The sequence below is a fragment of the Chelonoidis abingdonii genome, chromosome 17 (genome assembly GCF_003597395.2).
Source record: "Chelonoidis abingdonii isolate Lonesome George chromosome 17, CheloAbing_2.0, whole genome shotgun sequence".
NCBI classification, from domain to species: domain Eukaryota; kingdom Metazoa; phylum Chordata; order Testudines; family Testudinidae; genus Chelonoidis; species Chelonoidis abingdonii.
Window position 1 is genome coordinate 36,483,963 of NC_133785.1, and position 24,501 is coordinate 36,508,463.

At 45.0% G+C, this 24,501-nt stretch overlaps 1 protein-coding gene across 2 annotated transcripts in view; it reads right to left on the reverse strand.

Annotated features, from left to right (window-relative positions):
* SYNPR (synaptoporin) overlaps positions 1–549 on the reverse strand; it is a 182,530-nt gene extending 181,981 nt beyond the window's left edge. Inside the window, exons 1-2 of one of the 2 annotated variants that reach the window (XM_032801034.2) lie at positions 351–549; positions 194–259 (exon numbers count right to left, since the gene is read on the reverse strand). In XM_032801034.2, the coding sequence (XP_032656925.1) occupies positions 194–259; positions 351–368 (84 nt within the window). In that variant the 5' untranslated portion in view covers positions 369–549. The remainder of the gene's footprint in view (positions 1–193; positions 260–350) is intronic. The other variant, XM_032801036.2, reaches the window with a different exon arrangement.
* Positions 550–24,501: the final 23,952 nt, after the last annotated feature.

Sequence of the window (24,501 nt, forward strand, 5' to 3'; positions counted from 1 at the left end):
AGCACCAAGCCCACCACCAGGGCACGTCTCTCCCTCTCCAAGCCCTGGGGAAACAGGGGGACTGCGCCCGCGGCAGGGGCTTCTCCAGCAAACGCTTTGCCCGCTCCAGACTTCTCGGTGCACTTGGGAGTCAGCTGCAGCCCCCAGCCCCTCTGCCATGCGCAGCGAGCCCCGGCCCGCTCCTCCAACTTACCCATTCCAGCACCCGCAAGAAAGCCAGCGGCTCCTTCACCGCCCGGAAAGTGCCCGTGGAGGCGAGCTAAGGAGAAAGCAAACACGAGACGGGATCATGGAGCAGAGCGAGACCCAGCCCCGGCCCGGTCCCCTGCCCCAACCCCCTCTCCCCGTACCTGGTTCACCGCCTCCATCGCTGCTCCGCCGCCTCCGCCCCCGACCCCCAAACTTCACTGCCCTCCCCTGCTAGCGCGTCAAAGCGCCCAGGCGCCGCTGCGCGCAGAGGCCGCTTGGAGATGCGGTGCCTGCGCCGCTGCGCGCCCGGAGAAGCCACCCAGGAGCCGGGGCTGGAGCTGGGCGCTGCGCTCCCTCCACACAGACACGCCGGGCTGTGGCACACGCGAGTCGAGAGCGCTGGGCGGAGGCAAGAGAGGGGCTGGCCGGGCGCCTCTGCCCCGCCTTCCCGGGCATGTGCGCGCTGCCCGCGCCCCTGAGCGCACAGCGCTGGAGAGCCCCTGGCGCGCCCCGGGGCCAGCGGGGAGCTGGTGGGGAGGCGAGCAGCTAAGTGGGTGGGGGCTCTGAACGGGAGGGGACCTAGGAGCTGACGTGTGAGGTGAGGAGCAGAGAGAAGCAGGGGGACCCAGGAGGTGAACTGGGGGGTCAGAGAGTGAGGAACAGAGATTGGGGAAGCAGGGGGACCCGGGAGCTGAGATGGGGCATAAGAAGCAGGGGGACCCAGAAGATGAATTGGAAAGTCAGGGAGTGAGGAGCAGAGATTGGGGCAGCAGGGGAACCCGGGAGCTGAGATGAGGTCAAGGAGTGAGGAACTGAGCTTGGGAGGAGCAGGGGCAGCCCGACGTGAGATGTGGGGTGTCAGTGGACATGGGGCTCAGAGGGTGAAGGAGATGAGCTGAGGAGCAAGGAAGCCAGGGTGGAGATGTGAGTTTGGGATGGGAAGGTGTTGGGATATATAGCCTGGTGGAGGGAAAGGCCCTCGCAGGGCTGAGAGTGGCTAAGGGGAGCATGAGCGATGGGGGCATGAGGGGATGGGGTGCAGGGGACCAGCTGCCATTCAGAGGTGACAGGTTTGTATAATTTTTGGTGGTGCCCAGAACGGGTCAATGCTCCCCCCCCCACACACACACACACCCCTGCCTAAGGCTCTAGGAGGAAGTTTGGGTGCAGAAGGAGTGCAGGCTCTGGGAGGGAGTTTGGGTGCGGGCTTTGGGCTGAGGCAGGTTGTTGGGGTGTGGGCTCTGGGAGGCAGTTTGGGTGCAGGAGGGAGCTTCTTCAATTGTTTTTCTCCTCCACTGGACATGTATTTTTACTTGCAAAAGGAGAAAAAGTGAAGGAAGGGAAAAGTAAAAGGAGGAAGGGGAGGGAGGGGAAAAGGAGAGGAAAAGCAAAGTGAAAACAACCACTCTCAGTGAGTCTTGTCAGAAAGTTTGAAAATTATTTCTTTGAGTGGAAAATTTTCAAGAAAAAATGTTTCCAGATCTTAGCATCGTTCCACTATTTCTATCCATTGGTGTTAAAAGTCTGCAACCACCCTGCTCCCGTAACGCACAATCTGACATTTAAAAAGTAAGACACAAGGTAATTCTTCACCCCATAACACATTCTGCATTAGACCCTGCGAAACATAAATGTAGGTGGCAACAGAATTGTTGTGCCATCCTACCAGTTTCAGAGACCGAAATTGGCATTTTTGTAACATTTCCTTGGCAGCAGAACAATGGGTTTGGCACCATTTCCTGACATATTCTTAATACAATATCATTGCCGTAGCCTCGCTTTGAGAGCATTTCCCGTTTGTCTTTCCTCATTTACATCATCCTGTCACACTGACAGAGTTTCATTTTCTTTTGACATGAAAACATCACAATGGGAACTTTGTGATGGAATTATGTCCTTCTGAAGTGAAAGATAAAGAAAAGATGGGGCAGGAGTGGGGGCAAAGCATCCTGTTACATAACAACTGCACATGCTCCGCAGCTAGAATTTCCAGGCTTAGGCCCCAATCTAGCAAACATTTATGCACATGCTTTATTTTACTACCGCAAATTGTCCCAGTACAAATGATAGTAAGAGTTAAGCACATTCAGTATTTGCTCCATCTGGGCCTTAAGTACATTTACAAACATTTTCATTTTTTTAAATATCTGAAGCTGTTACTCCACATAAGGAACAAATCATATACAAAAGTTTAAATCAGTAATTTGGTTAGCTTTTTTCAGCCTAGAGCTGTAAAAAGAAAATACAGAAACTGCATTTAAAATATGGTTTTGGAAAGTCTAGGAATCAAGAACAGTTTAGGGGGAACTGAATTGGTCAGAGCTTAATCACAATTTTACACACAGTCTTTCATCCAAAGGACTTCAGTTTATAGCTGATCCAGATCAACAGAGGTGGAAAAATTAATTCATCAAAACTTTTTTTTTCAAATGCAAAATAACTTTTATCCAAATAAAATTTTTAAAGAAATATATATATATATATATATACACACACACACATCTCTTCTTTCCTAGGGAAAAAAAGGGGGAGAGAGTGCATGAGTGTGAGAGATTAAAAACTGAAAAAGATTTTAGTTTTCTTTTAATAACAAAACTGAAAAATCCATTGAATTTTTTTTTCATTACAAAAGTTTAATGAAAAATATATAGCATTTTTGACTGGCTCTAGTGATCAGACATCATATGAGGGCTGTTTGGTGGCATTGGTGAAATGAATTAGTGGTCTTAAGCCAAAACGCACCATCGCCACAAGACATTCGTTGTTGGTAGTCTCAGTATAACTATGAAGGAATGAATGCGCAAAGAGATGCAAGTTATCCTCTGACTCCTAGCCATTGTCTCTCCAGGCCAGTGTGGAGGTGCTTTGGCAGATTAACGTGAGGAGCCTTGCCACAGACCTGACAAAGAAATAGGGGCCAGGCCACTGTATGCAAAGAGCAAGCATGTTGTCCTTCTTCCTTCAGAGGTTTCCAGTTCCATCCTGGGACTGTAGCCTAGATAATACCTCCGATGTCATCTGAAGATTTGTACTTAGTTTGCACTAATATGATGACTGCCAGACTGCTAGTTCTTAGATTTCCATTCTAATTACTTACTTTTTAGAGTAGCTTTCATGTACCTTTCCTTTGATAGAGTAGTTTTCATAGAGAGTAGTTTTTAAATTGGAGATTTGTTGAATCGATATAGGTTTATGTAATTCCAAAAATGAAGGATAAAAATAATACTGAAATGTTTAACAGAGAGACAGTTGAAAATCAGGATAAACCTGTGATGGATACAGAAAGATCATTTCTCACAATCACAATTTGACCTGGGTTATTTAGGCTGGGATTTTCAAAGGAGGGAGTTAAGTGGCCAACTCCCATTGACCATCAGTAGGATTCAGACACCCACCTTCCTTAGCCTCTTGCAGATTCCACCCTTAACAGACACTCCTGTAAATTATTAGCAGTACACTTGGCTACAGTTTTCAGAGATTGTACATGGCACATTGAAAAAAAGCTGGGCCATCTTGAAGAAACAAAGGATTATTTTGCTTCCTGCTTTTTAAGTTTTTATGCTTGTGTTTTGATTTACATATGCAAGTGCCTTTGTCTTTTTCTTTTTTTTAATTTTCTTCCCTTATGACCTAATGGCATTTGTGGTTCATAATCATTTGATGCTGTTTCAACACGGAGCCTGTTCATGGTCAGATCTCTCTTTGAATGGAAATCCTCCGACGAACATGGCACCAATGGACCAGTCTGGTTTTGGATCAATATCTGCTCTATCCTTTATTGAGTCTTCCAGATGGTTGTTGGCACGTTCTGTCACACTGAAACACAAATGCATTTTTTGGCTTTCACAGCTGCTCTCTTTGCACACAAAACCTTAGACATCTTAGCAGTAGAAATGTCTCACTGGCTTTGAAGCTCCCAATCTAAATCTTACTCTACTAATGACACTTCAAATTCAAGAAACAAAGACCTAAATCTTTTGATACTACATAAAAAAAAATTCTCAAACCTGTGTTCAAACAAGCAAATGTGCTAGGTCTGCAATTGGAAACTCTGAAGGGGAAGAGTAAGAATCTAGAGACTAAAATTAGGTTTGTGCTAAATTATATTCCACTGTGTCTTCACACCTGTATGACTGTGCTTGGTAAGCATTGCCCAAAAGAAATGCAGAAGAGATGCAATTATAAATCTTTGTGATGAATGGTAGAGAGACTAAAGAGGTTAAAATAATGTTTCAGAGGTTTGAAACCTCTTTCACCAGGTCATCAACACCACGGAGTGCACTTCTCAGAGATTACTTTCACAATACAGGGACAAAAATTCTCCTGCTCCACCTTTCTTCATCTAACCAATATGCTTATTCACTCCTTCACAGGACAGGGTAGTAAGAAAAGTGTCAATGCCAGCTCACAGTTATCCTGGGTGTGAAAAATCACAACCGGGTCATTATTGTTTTCTTATCTCTGTTCTTTCTTTGAGTAAGAAATCAAGGCTAAATTAAAATGGCAGAATTGCTAATATTGGAGGTTTAAGAGTTAAACATACCAACTTAAGAACCACGGGATGCCATTTGTCTCGATATTGTAGAGTTGCCAGGCATCCGGTTGGCGTGGGGCTGGCAGGCTCCCTCCCTATTTGGCTCCACACAACTCCCCAGAAGTGGCAACATTTCCCTCTGGGTCCTAGGCGCAGGGAGGGCCAGGGGAACTCTGCTTGCTGCCCCTGCCATGAGTACCGACTCTGCAGCTCCCATTGGCCAGGAACCATGCCAAATGGGAGCTGCAGGGTGGCGTCTGTGGGCAAGGCAGCACACAGAGCTGTCTGGCCATGCCTCTGCCTAGGACCCAGAGGGAGATGTTGCCACTTCTGGGGAGCTGCCAGAGCCCACATCCCCAACCTCACACCCCAACCCTGATCCCCCTGCCACACAAACTCCCTCCCAGAGTCAGCACCCTTGCAGCAGGGGCCAGAGCCAGGGCCTTGCACCCCCGACCCATGACATGGGGCCAGAGCTGAGGCCGTGCATCCCCGATCCATGGCTCCAGTGGCAGTTGTGAGCCTGTGGCTGGCCTCCTCCCCCCATGTGTCCCAATATTTTACTCTTGTTATCTGGTCATCCTGTTCTTGACCCCGGTGCAATGAAGTGCAGAAAGCAGATCAGACAGGCCACCTAAGCAGTATTCAGTGTGTGATGGTATTGCGAGGATTATTTGGGGCTTGAGATATTTGGGGCACTGAGAGGGTTAACCAATTGGCTGACATTTAGTGGGAGCTTAATTAGAAGCCTGCTGAAGTCTATCAGAGCTGGGTCTGGGTTGGGACCCAAACTTTGGCAGAAGCCTGCTCCAGCTTTAGAACACTTAGCCTGGAACTGAAGTTAGCTTCAGATCTTGGCCTAGGCAGAGGCCTCTTCCAAGCTTAAAAGGCTCTAGTCAGCCTGGATGCAGGGCAGAGAACTGCATCAGCCGGGAAAGATTTTCTTTAACCTGGACAAAGACTTATTCTAACTTACTTTACTGGGGAATCTATATTGTTTTGAAGTTCCAAAAGGAATTTTGGTAACATTAAAACACTGTTTTTGGACTTAACATTAAAAGTAGCGAATGTATATTTTTCCTCTATGCTTTACATGATCCTGAGGTCTTTTCTGCCCCTCTTTTTTTTTTTTTGTGCCTTTCTAGTATTCTTGTATTTCCAGTATTGAATCTATGACTTGATTGTTATGTGACAAGGCAAATACATCAACGATCGCCACCGGAAGACCAGATGGTTTGCAGCAAGTTTAAGCTGACTGGTGGATGTAACATCAGTGTTGTGTTGGGGGCAGTTGCGTGTGGGTCTGAGGTCTTGCACGCACATTAGGGGAACCATATGGTGCTTAGCACACCAAATGGTTCTAGTGTAGACTAGGATTAAGTCTCACACTCTCCCTTGTCACTCTTTTCAGGATCCATACTGATGAGGATCATTTTGCCCTTCGTGGGCCTCAGTCATCAAATTTGTTCACCATATATTGCTTCTTGGCAGATGCCCAAGTGGGAAAAGAGGTGGGTTTTTTGTGTTTTGTTTTTCAAAGCTCTACATCTAGTAGCTATCAGAAGTGATTAGATGAAAATATTTCTCTGTGGCATGTTCTGCCTCAGCAATGGGCATGTCCGATCTTTCACCTCATGCCCCAGCAACGAGCAGATACATTTGGACCCTGTTTGAGCCACTGGAGTTAGAGACTGATTCATAGATTGTAAAACCAGCAGGGAACATTGTAATTGTCTAGTCCAGTGGTTCTCAAACTTTCGTACTGGTGACCCCTTTCACATAGCAAGTCTCTGTGTGTGACCCGCATATAAATTAAAAACACTTTTTTATGTATTTAACACCATTACAAATGTTGGAGGCAAAGCAGGATTTGGGGTGGAGGCTGGCAGCTCGCAACCCTCCATGTAATAACCTCGCAACCCCCTAAGGGGTCCTGGAGAACCCCTGATCTAGTCTGACCCCCTGTATGATACAGGGCATAAAACTTACCCCTACTAATTCCCAGGAAAAGGCCTGTTAGCTCACTCACCCATCTGACTGTCTTTGTGGATTGTTTCTATGGCTTTGTTTTGTCTGAATGACAAGTCTGGTCCCAAAGCTACCTGCAGCCTACACAAACATTCGCTTTTGGGGCAAAAGGCATTCCATCTCCAGGAGCCAAAAAGAGCACTTGGCGTGCTGCACAAGATGTTGGGTAGAGACTTCAGTAGCCTCTGCTCTGGTAGTCTCCTGCCACCCCCACACCACCCTGGATGACTCTAGCCCTCTCACTGCAATCCAAGAAAAAGTCATGTGAAGGGACTTTGACCTGGTGAGAGCTGGTTATATCATGGAAGTGGCACTCATAGTGGGTGAAGGTTCTATTCTGCAGCCTTTCTTCATGAATGACTCTCTTAATGCTGTGCAAGGACAGGTAACGGTACAGTTACCCATAGTATGAATATACACTCTAGCTCAACCAGAAATTATTGGGCTTGCTGGCTGAGTCTTTAACCTATGTTAGGCAGGTCAGATTTAATGACCATAATGTCTCTCCTGGGCTTAGCACCTATGACCATCCAAAGTAGCAATAGCTGCTCCAGTATTTGTTTAAAGCGTCTTCCAGTAGAAATACAATGACTCCAGAACAGCTTCAGAGAGTTTTCTCTTGATGCCATGATTGCTAAGGCCAAATACAAGACCCTCCTTACAAAATTGGATGTACTTTTGGCAACAACTCTGGATCATTCTAAGTAACTTTTTGGAAAATTAGGTGAGGAGCTGTCAATAGTTATATATTTTTATTCAATATGTGTAACAGCAAATACCTTTGTAAAATAGAAGGTGTCTAACTATCACAGAGACAATCTGCAACACAAAATTTACTAAATACCAACAGACATCCTGCAAATACTGAACTAGGAAGATGCAGATTTGCCAACATACCTCTACCAAAAACAAAAACAACCAAAAAACAAAGCCAAAAGACCACCAGCAATACAGATCTGGTAGCAAACCATTGTTCATTCCTCAGACACAGTCACGTATCTCTGAATTCAAATAATTCTCAGTAAAGTGTTGTTTTCCAATAACATGCTTTATGCATATAAAATGGGGTCAAGTGGAGACATTAACTGCCTTCAAGTGGAAAGGTGTCCAGTGAAGTAAGAAACCCCAAAGCATTGCAACATAACAGCTACAACTTAGAACTAAAAACAGTTGACAAATGTTGGTTTTGGAGTAAAACATCTTGGAAAAAGGACAAACAGTTATTTAATGAATCAGTGGTTAGAATTCAAATGGGTTAAATGATAATTGTGTTGCAGCAGACAAGGAAAAATCATCTTTAGAGTATGGCATTTGCCATTCTGGCACCTCTGGCAGAAACGAAAGCATTTAATTTTCATCACTATAATCAGTATAGCTTCTTTTAAGTAACACTACAAGGCAGGCAAATTTCACATGATGTCTCTTTATTCCGTTTCATGATGTGTTTACAGGCAAACACCATTGTTATAAGAGTCTCAGAGGATACCCAAAGCATTTGTAAAATTGGAGTCAGATGCTGTTGCTTGCTATTAGCCTTAGGAATACCAAGGTATTTGGGTTAACAAGGAGTTGACTGTAAGCTCTTTGGTGCAGGGACTGTCTTTTTGTTCTGTGTTTATACAGCACCTAGCGGCACTTCATAACTGGGGCTCTAGGCACCACAGTATTATAAATAGAAAATCAGCATTTGAACCATACCCAAGTGCACAAGTTCAGAGCAAACATTTTTTAAAAAGTTATACAACAAAACATACATATTTCCTTATAGCATGGAAAACAGACATTGCAAGTGAGATTAATGCATGCAGCAATTTACCAGCATTTCACAGAGTGTAAACCCTAAATATACTCTTATAAGACTATACCTATTTTGAGCAACACTAACATACAGGTGAACTGGTCTGGTCTCCAGCTAGAAGTGTGTCTGTTCTTAGCTAATGCCTGCAGCCTGGGCAAGAGCTGGCCTTTGGCCTGCCAGTGTCACAAATAATCTCAAGATTTTTTCTTCTTCCAGCTGCGAAAGCAAACCTAGAATAGCCATATCATTTTTTCTTTGGTAACTCACTATATAGTTCAGATGAAATTAAGTTGGAAAGTGACCCAATAAATCATTTTTCAAAATCCAAAGAAGGCTTCCTTGAAGTTCAGTTTTGGACAAAGATTGAGGTCAATTTTATTTTTTTAATTCAATCTATTTCCTCTTCCCTATTAAAAATCCAATCACTTGTCTAGATCAATCACATCTTTTTAGATATTAGCTTCCAGATTATATTATTCCAGTACTTTAAACAAGAGCATTCTGTAATTAGTAAATTTCAGCTAATTTAGCTGAAGAAATATCCCTCTGCTACTTTAAAGCAAAAATTAATTCTTTTTAGGCTAAATTTCAAAATAAGCAATCACAATACCACTGTATAATTATCACTTAATAAAGCCAGATGCCGCAAACACAATGTATTACTGTTAATCAAATGCCTTCATTAAAGGCACTAGAACATAATTGACCACCAGCCATATTTAAGTTGTGTTAGGTTTTTCATATCAGAATACAAAAAAACAAGAGCAGTATGTTTGGCCAAGCAACCCATGAACGTAAACTTCAGTAACACAGACAGTCATATTCTCTTTCATTCCAGAATGTTTCTCTGAATTCTCAAAGGGACTCCGTCAAGGTTGGTAGCCTCAAATGTGACCTACTTTTTTTGTTTAATCTCTTAGTGAAAGCAAAAGTTTAAATGCTATGTTTTCTTTAAAGAAAGAAAATGAGTTGCAGCAGATCTGATTGTGCATGGAAGGGAGCAAAGAATTGTGCCTAGCCCTGTGCAAATGAACAAGAGGATGGAGAGTGCAAAGAACTTTGCTTCCCTTGCAGTCATGCAGAGGCCAAGCATTTCCCCTCAGTCCTTGCTCACTGAAAACAAAATGCAACCTTGTGCAGGAAGTCAGCATAAGGCCTTTGCATTACTTTAGCATTGAAGCTGTGATCCTGCAGAGAGTTCTGCATGGTGCGAGCTGCACTCATGTCATCAACAGATCTCTTCACAGGATTTGGGTTTAGGTGGTGGTGGTCCTTTGCACAGGGCTGAATTTAATGTTGGGAGTAGGACTGACTAATACTGGAGCAGCACCATAGACTCACCCTTTGCTCCCAGCTCTATCAAAGGGCAGAGCAACAGCCACTCCTGTGGACTTGTTCAAAGAATCAGATGCAGATAAAGCTGCGCACCCTCCCCATAGCACCTCAAGAGGATATGTCTGGTGTCCCAAGCTGTGACCAGGGTAATCCGCCTCTGCCACCCCTCCCGTCTGTGGTTCAAAGCCAAGATCTATCCCCAAGATCCAGACTAGGGTATTTTTAAACCTTCCAGTTGTAGCAACGGAGTGAGAAGAGTCACAAATCGCTTGGAGGCCTTTTTGTTAAACTATTTTCCAAACAGCTGCTTATTCTATGGAGTGCAGCGTGGAAAGCACATGGAACCTAGCAAGGAGTTATTGTATAGGAAGCTGATCTACACTCTTCACATGGGCAGACACCTGTGGTCAACATTCAGCTCTCCGTTACACTCATGCAACCCTGAGTCCAGTGTGATTCCAGTGGTGTAATAGCAAAATTGAGCGCCCAGTGCTTAGCCTGGCACTTGGGAGACCCGATTTCATTCCCTGCTCTTCAACAGATGTCCTGCATTACCTTGAGAAAGTTACTAAGGCTCAGATCATCAAAGGTGTTTAGGCTCCTAACATCCATTATTTCACTGGAGTTAGGAGCCTAAGTGCTTTCAGGATTTGGGCCTTCATGCCTCAGTTCCACATCTGCAAAATGTGGGTATTTCCCTACCTGTTGTGAAGATAGCTTGTGAGGTGCTTGGATACTACAGTAATGAAGGCCAGAACAGTATTTAAGGTAGGCAGGTAGAAAGAATTTGGCTGTTGTTGCTGAGTTCTGTTGTCTTCAGTAATTCTCAATTATAGCAATTAGCTCCTTTTGAAGAGGCGCAGGGCAGCACAGAAAATGGACTGCAAAAGGGAAAAATCATGGATTTAGAGAAGTAAGGTTTCAAAAGAACTTGACAGGCTTGGTAGGCACCCCACCACTGCTGCCTTAACTGGACACAATTACTTGTTATGAGACAATGCTTCTATTTCTCATGCATTCGCTACAGTTTCTCCGCTGCATTCACAACGAAGCCTTTGGTTTCATGGTGCAACTAGCTGCTGTATGTCTTCAGGTATTGGTAAGTAGCTCTGCTTCATTTAACTTCGGATTCTGCTCACAAGCTGAACTATTTGCCATTTCATCTAGAGGTCAGATGATCAGCAGTTCCTCAGAATTGAAGACTTATTATCTATCATGGGGGAAATTACTTAACCAATGGACGGCTGCTAAAAAAATAACACAAGAGACATCCCTTTTCATATGAATTAACATGACATTTCATTCTCTCTGAACTGCTCATCCCTTCACTGTGGCTAACACTATAATCCACTCAGCTACAGGAGACAGGAACACACTTCGTTTATTTACACTGTGCTTTTTTTAAACTGGAGTTTGGCAAAAGACAACAGAGGAAGGAGGGTCTTGTGGATAAGGCACTGGAATGGCATTCTGGTTCCTGGATTTGCTACTGACTGTGACCGTTGATAAATCACTTTGCCTGTCCCTGCCTTTCCCCATTGGTAAAAATAGCTATAACACTACTTTGTTTCATCACAATCTGTCTTGCTTTAGCTTGTAGACTCTCTGGGGCAGACACTGTCTCTTATAATATTTGCACAGAGCTTAGCACACAGGGGCCTCACCTCAACTACTGTAGGTGCTACTGGAATTCAGATAATACCTTTGAAAGGTATGCACATGGGTTTGTCATTTGTATAATGGGTAGCAATATTTTTCTGAAGAACAGCAGTAGCAAGAGGTAGCATACGTGAAAACTAGTCCATGGGAGCAGGGAAGAGAGACAGCTTGCATTATCTGTGCACATCATTTTACGAGCATGAGAGTGAGCAAGGAATCCTCAATTGCCCGACAAAACATTTTTGCAAACTGTAGAAAAAGTGGTAGAAAACTAGCATGATTTGCTATGTTAGTGGTTTTAAATGAAGGTGAGACACTCTTATTACAATAAAAAAAGACAAACAAAGGAAGATTAATCTAATATAGATCTAGTTAGTGCTCTTAGCACAAATGCCAGAGGGCTTATGGATGGAGGGGGGAAGGAATCAAAGTTTGCCTCATGCCTACTTAATGATCTAAACTCAGCCTAAGCTAGATACTTGAGGACTGAATGCAGTAAGATGTGTTTGCGATATTGTGATCCAACACTGCCCTGAACCAGTATTTGTGCTTTGCCACAGCAACATTAAAGCCTTGCAACTGGTGCACAGGTTCACAAATCCTTCCCAAACTCAGCATGCCCAGTCATTGTTCCACATGGTGCCACTGTCATATCTAAGGAAACAAGAATGGAATGTAAGTTGGGAAAACATTGAGGTGTGAAAGAGCGAGAGGCAATGCCTGAGTTACTCTATGAAGGGGATTCGGGGCACACCGGCTCAGCAAGCCTTGAAAGATAAAGGGCCAAACAGTCTCCTCCAATGTATCTACTTACAAAGGGGCTAAAAGAAGAGGAAAACCTCTGTACCTTTTACCCAAGCTTTATCAAAGGGAGGAAATTTGAGCCACCATCACTTCTTTCAACTTGCTGAAAGTTTTGTGCCAGCAGTGGGGCTCCAGCATGGGGAGCAGTTGAGAGCCCATCATCTTCCACCAAACCTGCCCATCAGCATTATTATGGCATAGACATGTGGACTCCCCCTGCGGCACCTCCTGCTGGTGACTTCTGGGAATTAGTTTGATTCAGCTCCGGAGTGCCCTCTGCAGGCTGGTGATCTGCCTGTCCTCTGGCCCCTGTGTCCCTCCCTGGACTCTGGTGCCCTGTTACCTGGAGTGTTGCCCCCTGGCAGTAACCCCTCAGTCTTAGTGTCTCCCCTCCCCAGGAACCCCCACCCACTATCCCCACCTTGCCTCAGTATATGGCTACTGCCAGTCATTGTCTAGCCCCCTGCACCAGACCGCAGTATCAGCCACTCATCACTGGCAAGGTTGGGTTTGGAACTGCTGCCTTTACCTACCCCGGGCTGCCCTCTGCAACCCCCAGTACCTGCTGGCCTTGTGCTAGGCTGCAGCCTGGAAAGCCCCAGGCTGGAGCTTCCCAGCCTGTCCCCAGCCCTGCTCCACTCAGGCACTTTGTCACTAGCTCCCTGCAGCCAGGCCCATCTCCCTCTACAAACAGAGAGAGAGTGTTGGGCTCCTGGCTCCCAGCCTCTTTATACAGGCCAGCTGTGGCCTGACAGAGGCATGGCCCAAATGCAGCCACTTCCCAATCAGCCCAGCTTAGTAGCTCCCAGCCACAACCTTCCCCAGGCCTATTTTAAGCCCTTCAGGGCAGAAGCAGGGTAAGCACCCTGCTACAGGTGGCAACTAGAAGTGCTAGATGTTGTACATGCACAGCAATACAACCCCTCCCCTTCAGAGTTCATAAGTGAAATAGACAATACAAAAAGTGGGGAAATGGAATCATTATCACTCCTATTTCACACAGGGCAACCCAAGGTCACACAGTGCAGAGGCAGGAAATGAACCCAGCTCTCTCATGTCCCAAGCCAGCTCCTGGCCCCCCCAAAGCTGTCCTTCCTTTCTGAAGCATGAACCTGGTATGAGAAAGGCCTTACTCAGAATTAGTTTCTTGATTCCATTAAGCTAAGTCAGTAAAGCTTTGAGGCTGGGATCTAATGGATGCTCATAGACATTTAAAAAACATAAGGAGAACAAACCAATTTATCACTTTTATTTGTCAAATTATAGCCAGATATTTGTAGCAGGTTCATTGAGAGGACGATTAATTAATTAAGCATACACCACAAGATTGTCCTACAAAACACCTCAGCTGGAATTCAGCTAGATGGAAAACTGAGCTACATGGCTCAAAACAGTTTCCAAAAGCCATTTCCTATTGGTGGGAGCTTGTCAGTAGACAATCATTTGTTTAACCAGATTGAAAATGGCTTTTATGATTTATTTTGAATGGCCTCATTCTCTGACATTGACAAAAAAAGGATCTTACCTGGGATCCCATCTAGCTGCTGAGGGGGGAGCCAGGGTGGTTGTTTAGAGTGGAGGCTGAGGCATGTGCAGAAATTTAACTTTGATGCCTTTTGGGGGATGCAGGGGAGGGGGTGTTCTGTGCCTCCCACTCTAGTCCCAGCAGGAGTTCACTCTTCCCTCCCTGCCACCAGCTGTAGTAGGAAAACACTCTCCCCTCCCCTGCAGCCCTAGGGCTGGAGGAGTTCTGGGCCCCTGATTAAATGAAGCAAGAGATAATAGTACAAGGTCTAAAGGTGAGAAGAGAGAAGTGAAGTGAAAACAAGGAGGCAAATGGATTAGAGACAAGGAAGGTACCAGCAGAGGGAGAGGAGACTAGAATCAGGAGGAAGGCCCAGCCTAGGGATTGTAGATGCAGCCACCACTAAAGATACAGAAGAGCTTCAAAATGGAGGATGGAGTTTTATAAAGGAAGCGCCACCCACAGGCAGAGTCATGCCAATTAGGGGCAGAGTTAGGAACTCTATATATAGATCTCTGGGGAGGGCAGCCTTTGGTTTGGCATGGCATGGGGGAGAATGGGGAATTACTGGGTGGGCTTGGAGAAGCTAGTTTTTAGAACAGGTACTCTGAATCCACATAGCTGTAATTTTGGAGTGGGCTGTTTCATGGTCTGTTGATTACTTAGGACTTCCCATTCAACACTCAGGTTTAATAGGTTTTTTTCCAAGAACATGTCCAATCTTATTAGAATTTCTGTTCAGTTGGGAACCTCAATATGCATGTTTGAAACACTCACACTCAGGAAAAGCCTTCTGCCTTTGCAATAGTTTTATTGACACAATAAAGTTATAAACATTCCAACCCAGCAATGTTAAGAGACAGTATGGAATGTGTGTCTGAGGATCCGTATACTCACATCATACCTTCCAAAACTACTGGAAGTGTTAGTCATCCTCACCATTATCACCAGTGGTCACCATCCAGGCATCTTCCCAAGTCACACTGGTTTGGATATAAGGTTACTGGGCTTTTACCTTACCTTATTAGCCTATATGTCAGTTAGTTACCATGGTACTCTTGTGGCCAAGTATCTGCTGATCTTCCTAACTTAAAATATCTCAAGCTGATATAAACTAGCATCCTGTAGTTACCTGTCAGCTGTTTAGTTATTACAGCATTATATCTTGTGATATCTTATGATTTAGGGTTATCTCTGGTTAGCTGCTTATGCTAATGGTTTGGGGCCTTATGCGTAGTTTAGCTAAACTATTGTCTTACAGGCCTTGTAGGTTCATTGTATTCCTGTCTTAACCTACCCCAGGCCTTACCTAGCAAATACTTATACCTATCGGTTGCAGGTCAAAGAGGTGAAGACACAATGGACCAAATCAAAATACATCTGGACCTCTCAAGTGTCTCTCATTTTAGTCCCAGTGACACCCATTTCCCACAAATTTGGTATCACTAGAAATCATTTACCTTAGAAATAAAGAATCACAAAAACTTAGGCTCTAGAAAGAGTTAACTTTATACTATGAGAGGGAACCACACAGCATTTTTGCATGAATTTTCTTTTGGTCTCACTCTGAGTCTTTGTCACCCATTGCCTCCCATGTCTGGGCCTCGCCTTGCTGGAAGGAATGAAAAACACCTCACCTTCTCTAGAGCTGGATGGAGTCTGGCGGAAGGGAATTCTGATTCTAAAAGCTTATGAAATCTTGCAAAAATACCTCAGGATTTTCAGGCTGGTGGCTAATGCTGTTATCACAGTATCTCAGTCAGGAGGTGGGGAAGATCTAGCTTAGACACCAGCATTTGGTGGGCCTGAGGGGACAACAGAAAGGAAGGTCAGGGAGAGAAGGATTCCCTTCCTCTGACCCTTGTCAGCAAGATGCAACACAACACTCCACATCCTTGCAGGAGGTAGAACCTTCTAGGGCAGCCTGCTCTTTATGGATTTCGGCTAGTCTATATGCAGGAGCCTCACACCAGGTATAGAGAACTGTAGGACAGCCCTGTAGTTGATGCTGATATCAAGAGTTACAAAAGGAATGCCACATTTTGACACAGAACTTCTGGCTACATTCTGCTTCTGGGATTTCCACACTCCTGCTCTTATCTTTAGTTGAAGCCTCCAGCTACACAGTGTGGAGGATTAAAATAAGACCACGACGCTCACCTGTATGAACAGCCTAAGTCCTGAACCAATATCTCCCAAGAGGAGAGGCTACAGCAAAAAGATGCAGTGCTACCAAGTACCTGCTGCTGGTGACAAGCCATTGAAAGAAACAATTTGTCCATATAAGACTAATTCAGCTAAAAATTAGTGTAAATGTCAGCCTTTTTATAGGCTTGAACCTTTTTTTCTACTTGCTAAGAAAGGGAATCTCAGTCCTTTAACAAAAGACAGACTACTACTGGCAGCTACAGGAATCTGAGACACTTGAGGATTCTCCTACAAAGGCTGTTTTCTTTTCATGTTTCAAAGAGTGAAGTTCATTTTGAAATTGTGTCTTAAAGGGCTTGGTTACACTTGCAGGTGTGCAGCACTGGGAGTTACAGCTGCCTTCGTACAGCTGTGTAGGGAAAGCTCTGCAGTGTGGCCACACTGACAGCTACCAGTGCTGCAGTGTGGCCACATTTGGCAGCGCTGTGGGAGTGGATGCATATATGGGCAGCTTCCCACAGAGGCACCATCGTCCATTGTTGGCGCCGATGGGTTGTTGGAAGGGGGCGGAGGCGTTGAGTCATTCTGTGTTCTGTCCAATGCCCTTTGATGCATCGCTCACACCCACAATCCCTTTTTTTCATCCGCATTGGGTGCCATCTTGACTACTCTCAACGGTTTCGTTTGCACGCGCGATTTCTGTGGAATGGAGCCCGAACTGCTGAGGAGTATGCTGGAATGAGTCGTCAGCACAATCACGATTGGCAGTGAGCTTAATTTCCTTATGATCCAAAGTGTGAGGAGTCTGACGATGATAGCGAGTCGCTGACACAACGACAGCAAAATTGCTGCTGGCATTCACGAATGCTCAACACCATGTACGCGTTTTGGGCTCGGGAAACACGCACTGAGTGGATCACATCTTGCATGGAAGTCCTGGGATGACGAGCAATGGCTTGCAAACTTTCAAGATGTGGAAAGCCACTGTTCACAGGGGACTGTCGTGTGAGGAGCTCGCCCCCACCTGCGGCGCAAGGACACGAGATGAGAGCTGCTCCTGCGGTGGAGCGGGTGGCTTATTGCATCTGGAAACTGGCAACTCGGACATGCTACTGTCGTCGCGAACCAGTTGTGGAGTGGAAGTCGACACTGGATGTTTTGAGTGCAAGTTGCAGGCCGTAATCCGCTATCCTCTAAGAACGGACTCTGGAACATCGCAGGACATTGTGGATGGCTTTGCACAAATGGGTTACCCTAACTGTGGTATGGGCGAATAGATGGGACGCATATTCTAATCTGGCACCACCCACCTAGGACGATATGTTAATGGGAAGGGTATTGCTCTATGTTCTCCAGTGTTGTGGATCCGGGGACATTCCAATTGAACAGTTAACTACGCTGCCTGGAAAGGTGCATGATGCATGCATCGTTCGGAACAGTGGCCTGTTCAGGCAGTGCAGGCGGTTTTTTTCCAGACCGGAAGATTGCCAGTAGGGTGGTGGAAATGACCAACATATAGTGATCACACTTGGAGACGCCCGCTTACCGATATAAGCAATTGGCTCATGAAATCGTTATACAGGAGCTTGACAGGAGCAAGGAACAGTTCAACTACAGGACTTGAGCCGGTGCCTGAATGAACGGTGGACGTATGCTGTCTTGGCCGTTAAAGGGGTCTGGAAGATCTCTGTATGGAAGCAGACTTAGGGGAAAGTACGATCCCTGGGTTATATCCGCGTGCTGTAACCCTCCTAAGATTTGTGAGGCAAGGTGAAACATTCCGTTCAGGCATGGACCGTCTGAGGTCAACGCCTAGAGGCTGAATTTGCCAGCCACAGAGCAGGCTACTAGAGAGGCCCAGCACAGGGTTCAAGGATGAGAAGATGCCTTGACGGAGGAATTGTGAGGCTGAAACACCAAACAGTAATGTTGATGCCTGCACGGGAGTAGAGTGCAGTGAGTTACAAGTTTAGTAGGAATCGTTATTCCTAAGTGAATATTGCAGTGCCTGTTTTTCCTTAGGCTAAGGTGCCTTTTTACGTGTCTGCAATAATAAAGACTGTTTTAAACCAAGAATTCATTTATTGAAAAGAAAATAACTTTATTGACAACACACAATTTTTGGGAACCTAAAAGGGAGTGAGGTGCGAGTGGGAAGCTGTACGTCACAGGTCTTGAATATCCATGTCTGGAGTGCTGTGCAATGACTGCTGCACTTCAGGATGAAAATACTGCATGGTGATGGGGGTTGAGTGCAGAGGGTAAGGGTCGTAGTTCTCAGGGCTGGTTGGTGAACGTACAGGTGTTGGAGGCAACTGGTGGTGGCGGTAAGAACCTGGATGCTGGGGAAAGGGGTTTGGAGCTGACATTGGGGCACAAGCAAAAGAGCTTTGGCATGGGGTAGGGGGCCGGCACGGTAGTGCTCTGCCTGAATGTCTACGAGCACCTGGATAGAGTCCGCTTGGTGCGCCAGGATGCTTATCAGCTGCTTTGTGCTTTTCTTCCTGGCTGCTGCGTTTCTCTGGCGGATCCTGCTTTCCTTTTCCCTCCAGTCCTGCAGTTTTTGATTCTGTCTGGCAGAGTGATCCATAACTGTTTGCAGCAGGTCGTCTTTGCTTTCTTGTGGCTTCTTCCAGAGGTTTTGGAGTCTTTCAGCTGTTAAAACACGGGCAGCTGAGAAGTCAAGGTTGCTTGTAGAAAGGCAAAAAAGGCAACAGTTAACAGAGGCAGCATTGTTTATACCAGACAGATATTCCCACACAGTGAACAAGTTTCCAGTCTTCACTTTAACATACTTTTCCCATACCAAACAGAGCGCACATAACCCACAGGAGCCCCAAAATGGTGAGTAAGGGGAACTGATTGCTTCTGGGCTGTACTGGGGTTTCTGTGTGTTGGGGAAAGCAAACAGCTGCAGGGGGCACCTACACTGAACAGTCTCCCAACATTTTCCACAGGAGTTGATCCTGCAAGATATCTCGCTGCTGCAGGTCACCTGGGAAGAGTGGGAGGGTTTTCTACAGCAATGCTGATTCCGCCCTGGCCCCTATGCAGCTTGCCTGTGTGCAGCAATGGTCCCCCCACCCCTCGTGGCACAGTGGCATGGACACATTAGCCTGACTGGGACAAGGACCACAGTGGCTGTCCCAATAAACTTGTGCAAGCGCATTGCCCACGGTCTGGCTGAAACTGTTGAAGAGATTACCGAGGCCAATTACCGCGACGTGATAGACCACATCAATGGGCTATTCCACATCTAGGCATGCATGCATGCAGCTCTAACCCTCCCTCCTCTCCCGAAACATTTCCATCCTGAAAATACAAGCCACTTACCGGGAACCCGCTCCTCTGCCAAGTACCGGTTGTTGCGACTGGCTACCTTCCTCCTGGCTTGAGAAGAGCTCCTGGCTGCATGCTTCCTGGGACTCTGGGGTGTCTCCCCCCATCCCAGTACCCTCACTCTCGGTTTCCTCCCTCCCCCACCTTCTCTTCCGCCTTCCCCCCACCCCCACTCTGAAGAGTCCATCGTGGCCCTCAGATTGGCGGTGCGGTCACCCCCAAGTATTGCGTCCAGCTCCTTGTAAAAACGGCAGGTCATGGGGGCAGCACCAGAGCGGCAGTTTCCCTCGTGGGCTTTGCAATAGGCACTCTGCAGCTCCTTTAGTTTAACCCTGCACTGCACCGCATCCCAGTCATGGCCCCTTTCCATCATATCCCTTGATATCTGCCCATAGGTATCGTAATTCCTACGGCTGGAGAGCAACTGGGACTGCACAGCTTCCTCCCCCCAACACTGATGAGGTCCAGCAACTTGCCATTGCTCCATGCTGGGGCTCGTTTGGCGCGTGGAGGCATGGTCACCTGGAAAGATTCACTGATTGCACTCCACACCCGGCTGAGCAAACAGGAAGGGGATTTTTAAAATTCCTGGGGCATTTAAAGGGCGGGTCACCTGAGGCCAGGGCAGTAGAGTTTGAACTGATGAGCAGAGTGGCTGAACAGGCATTCTGGGATACTTCCGAATACCTCTGGAGGCCAATAACAGCGCTTTTGGTGGCCACACTGGCGGAGCAGCGCTGCATCACCAGTGCTGCAGTCATTATTCCCCAGGCAGAGGTAGAGTACAGCCAGCGCTGTATCCAGGGAGATACAGCACTGGATATGTCTTGCAAGCATGGACGGAGTGTTAGTTGCAGTGCTGTAAAGCCACCACCAGCGCTGCAACTCTCCAATGTAGCCAAACCCTTAAGCAGGCTGCTAGAATCATGGTTGCAGGAAAGGTCTGGGGCTTTGTTTCAAGATGTAGAAATATTAGCTTTGTTCTGCTTTCTTTCCACTTTTAGACAAATGGAGCTTCTCCACTTCCCCAGTATATTCTATCTTTAGAACAGTGTGTTAGTATCATGGTAAAGTCTTCTGGGAAGAATCTGGATTTGGGACTCTTTCAATATGTAGAGTTTTTTCTTTTTTCCAACATGGATTTTTACATGAATCTCCTCCTCTCTGTCCAGCAGCCTGCTATAGTTATTGTGAGCTAGTCATGCAAAATAGTCACACTTGAATGAAAACTTGCCTGGTTTGGGGTTCTGTTACAAACTTGAAGCTCAATCCAGGTTAAAGGAAATTGAAGTGAGATAAGTGACCTCAGGACAATTTATAGTTTCGTCAAGTTGAAATTATATGATGAAATGTAGAATGTTTCATGATTTCACCACAAGGAGGTTTTGACTTTGTTTTACTGAGTTGTTAGTGTTTAAAACCAAAGCATGTGACCTTTTCATGGACAGAAACTCTGTATGTACATTCTACAAGGGTGTGTGTGTCAAATTCTGGCTACTACTGGCAATTCTGAATATTATTAATATAATGGTCACAAACATTGGACACTATAGCATCATGTTAGAGGGTCCTACATTTCCTAACCTGATGGCTCTATATTTCCTTAATATGGCCCTAAATTCAGCACAAAGCACTTTTGTGGTGTTTAGATGTCGCTTGAAATTATTAGAACTGGGAGCACTGGCTGTTGGGAATCAAAGGACAGGAAACAGGAAGGAGGGGGGGAGGAGTTGAGGAGGCTGAGTGAGAGTTACAGATGGTGCAGCGGCAGCTTGGTAAAGAGGTTTCCACTTTAAAAATAAAGTCCTGTTGAAGTTTGATAGTACCTTGTCTGGCTGATACAACAGCTTTGCACTTCTGAATCCAAAATTATGTATGGGAAAACATATAGGGCCAGGTCTAGGATTCTCATTCCACCCCCTTTGTAACACTCCTGCTGTGCAAAAGATTCATATGGTCAGAGATTTTAGAGTCAGAAAGGACCATTGCAAACAAATTAATCTATCTGCATTGTGTAACTGAACAAAATGGAAAAAGTTAAATGGGCATAAATTAGATTTTTAAAATTCTTTGTTTTAACAAACTAAGGTATTAACAGCAACAAAAGTAAGGAAATGGATGCATATGTGTACATAACAGATGGAACAATGACAAGTAAAATGTTACTTTAAGTCCATAAGGAAAGATAAATAAATACTGACCTCTGCCAAAGCCACAGAGCAGAGAAAGGACTTGTACAAATGAGTTTTCATCTCCCACTCCATGTTACACTTCATTCTCAGGGCTTTTAAACTTCCCCACATACAGACTCTTGGACCACAGGATGTATTTCAGCTCCAGAGCTTAGAGATCATGGTAACTGACATGAAAAAGTTGACTCTAAGTGCACTTTTGGTATGATTTATTGGTTTAAATGCACAGCAATATGTGCTACTTATCTGAGAACAGAGAAGAGTCCTGTATAGTAGCTGTATTAAATGTTCTATTGATTTAAACAGTTGGATTCATTTAGAAAGATATTGCTAAGGCAATTAAAAGCACTTTTAAAAATTATTTCAAAACATCTTAAATTTCCTTTATCTGAAATAACAGAGGACAGCTTGCTTTGTTTTGATAAACTCTCTGTCTTGAAGAATTATCATGCACTTTAATAAGCTATTAAGTGAAGAGGAGATTTTATTTTTCTTCAATGTTTCTAAAGGGTATATTGTTCCTTTGGTTAAACTCATTAACAATAATGGGAATTATATGCATGCAGTGAGAGAAAAATCAAGACATTTAAGGAGCATTTTCAGAACTTTCTACTCAGACTAAGATGAAAATCCTGTTTGTGGTATCAATAGGAACATATAATGGATTTTTTCTTGTTTGAATACCTTAATAATAATAATTGGAGATATACCTATCTCCTAGAACTGGAAGGGACCTCGAAAGGTCATCGAGTCTACCCCCCTGCCTTCACTAGCAGGACCAAGTACTTGTGGATCTAATTCTCCCAGATCAGCTAAACCAATGTCGAAGAAGACCATGATTTTAACTGATGAAAAAAGAAAAACATTGTGGAAAGCAAAAGAAACAAAGAAACAAACCACTTTATCCAAGAGATGTGTTCTTTTTAGAAAAAAAATAGTGTTACTGGAGAGTGTAAGAGCTGTATTTAAGATACTTATTTTAGATATTAATCCATGTGTCTTCAGAGGGTTTTTTTTTGCAACACAAATTTGGTCCATTTCCATAATCAAAACATAAGGTTTTAATATCTTGCGCTTATAACAAATCAATACCCAGGGCATTCTGAGTTGCTTTCCTCTATCTGTGCCTTTTAACAATAATCCAAAATGAAGACGAAATGCTAATTCCATTTTAGCAATCGGCTATTGTGGCTGAGTCTTGTTTATGCTAAGGTCCCTTTACACCACCCTGGCAGGGGGCCTTTACTAGAACAATGTAAAGGAAACCTAGTATATCAACCCTTATAGCAAAGCGTAGCAGTAAGAAATTGTTCCTCGGTGATGAGAGTCATTTTTGCATATAACTGCCTGATTATATGCATATTTACATGTTAATTTGGGCTGGCAAAACTATCCAGTGTGCACAGTGAAAATCAGGGACGCCTAAGCATTTATAAATATTCATTTGCTGTTTGGAACTGGTATAATTTGTCATGGCAGCTATTTTTAGTTGAACTTCCTCTAAATTGACATCACATTGACTTGACAAGCCTGGCAACAAATAATCATTATCGGTCTTGTTTCTCTGTTGCTCAGTAAAACACTGCAAGGTTGGAGAGATGCACTTTTCACCTTTAGTTTCTAATGGTCTGTGTGTTGCGGGGGACGACATGTATCAGAGAGGAAATTAAGAGACAATATTTCCTAACACTGGAGATAATGAAATCTGGGGCCGAGGGGCTGTCACGCAGGGAGCCCTTTGCAGCAATGTCCTCTGAGAGGATACGATATTGCTTCGCAAACACTGTTTTTAAGCTGACTATTAGGATCGCAATTTGCTATCACATTTCCCAGAGGCACTTTTGGCTCTAGTCACTGCTAGGTTAGATGAAGGCACCCAGGGATCTGGATGCAAACACATTTCAGGCCTTTCCAGATACACTTCTGTCACTATCATGCCAATTTCACCAGTAAAAACCCTCCTCTATTGCCTTCACCTATTCAAATCAGGGCCGGCTTCAGGCACCAGCTTATCAAGCAGGTGCTTGGGGCAGCAAGTCAGGAGTGGCGCGGCACTTTCAGGGATTCGGCGGCAATTTGGAGGAGGGTCCCTCACTTCCGCTCGGAGCGAAGGACCTCTCGCTGAATTGCCGCAGATTGCAATTGCGGCTTTTTTTTTTTTGGCTGCTTGGGGCGGCAAAACCCTTGGAGCCGGCCCTGATTCAAATGCACCAGAGGCCTGATCTAAAGGCACTGAAACCAATGAAGTGACTCCCATTGACTTCAGCAGGCTTTGTATCAGATGCTATATGACCCCCTCCCCAGACCTTTAATTCATATTGTTAAAATCACAAAATTCATCAGGGTAAGGTATTTAGACTTTGAGCAGTTAGGGTCAGGGACTGCCTCTTCCAGCACATTTGGACACCACTGAACACAATGGAGTCCTGATCTTGGTTTGGGGCCTCTAAGCGCATCTGGATTACAAATAATAGACCCCCCCCAACACACACACACACATTTTGAAAATAAACAACTGTTTCTCTCCTGGCCCCTGATTTGGGCTGTTAGTAATTTGCGATGTGTAAGAGAATCACCTCCATCCCAAGCTCCACGCCCCTTTGTTATCCTCATCAAAACCAAGAGTTTATGCCCTTCTGCTATGTGGCTGTGATGTGCGAGCAGGATGTCAGAGACTTTGGCTCTCCCTTGAGGATTCATAGTCATAAGGAGACTCCAGTCAATAGCACACTGAATCCTGTTTTCTCATGGGGAGAGTCTGCTCGTGTCAGCATTCTCTCGAGCCTGTTCTCTTGCTCTCCTTATTCTCTCATTGCTGCTGTGCTGACGGGTGCAGAACCATATCACCAAGCAGAAGAGGCAAATGCAGCAAGGCCTGATTCTGATCCCACAAGGATATAAATCAGGAGCATTTCCACTGAGATTAACGGAATTTCACTGGCATAACAGC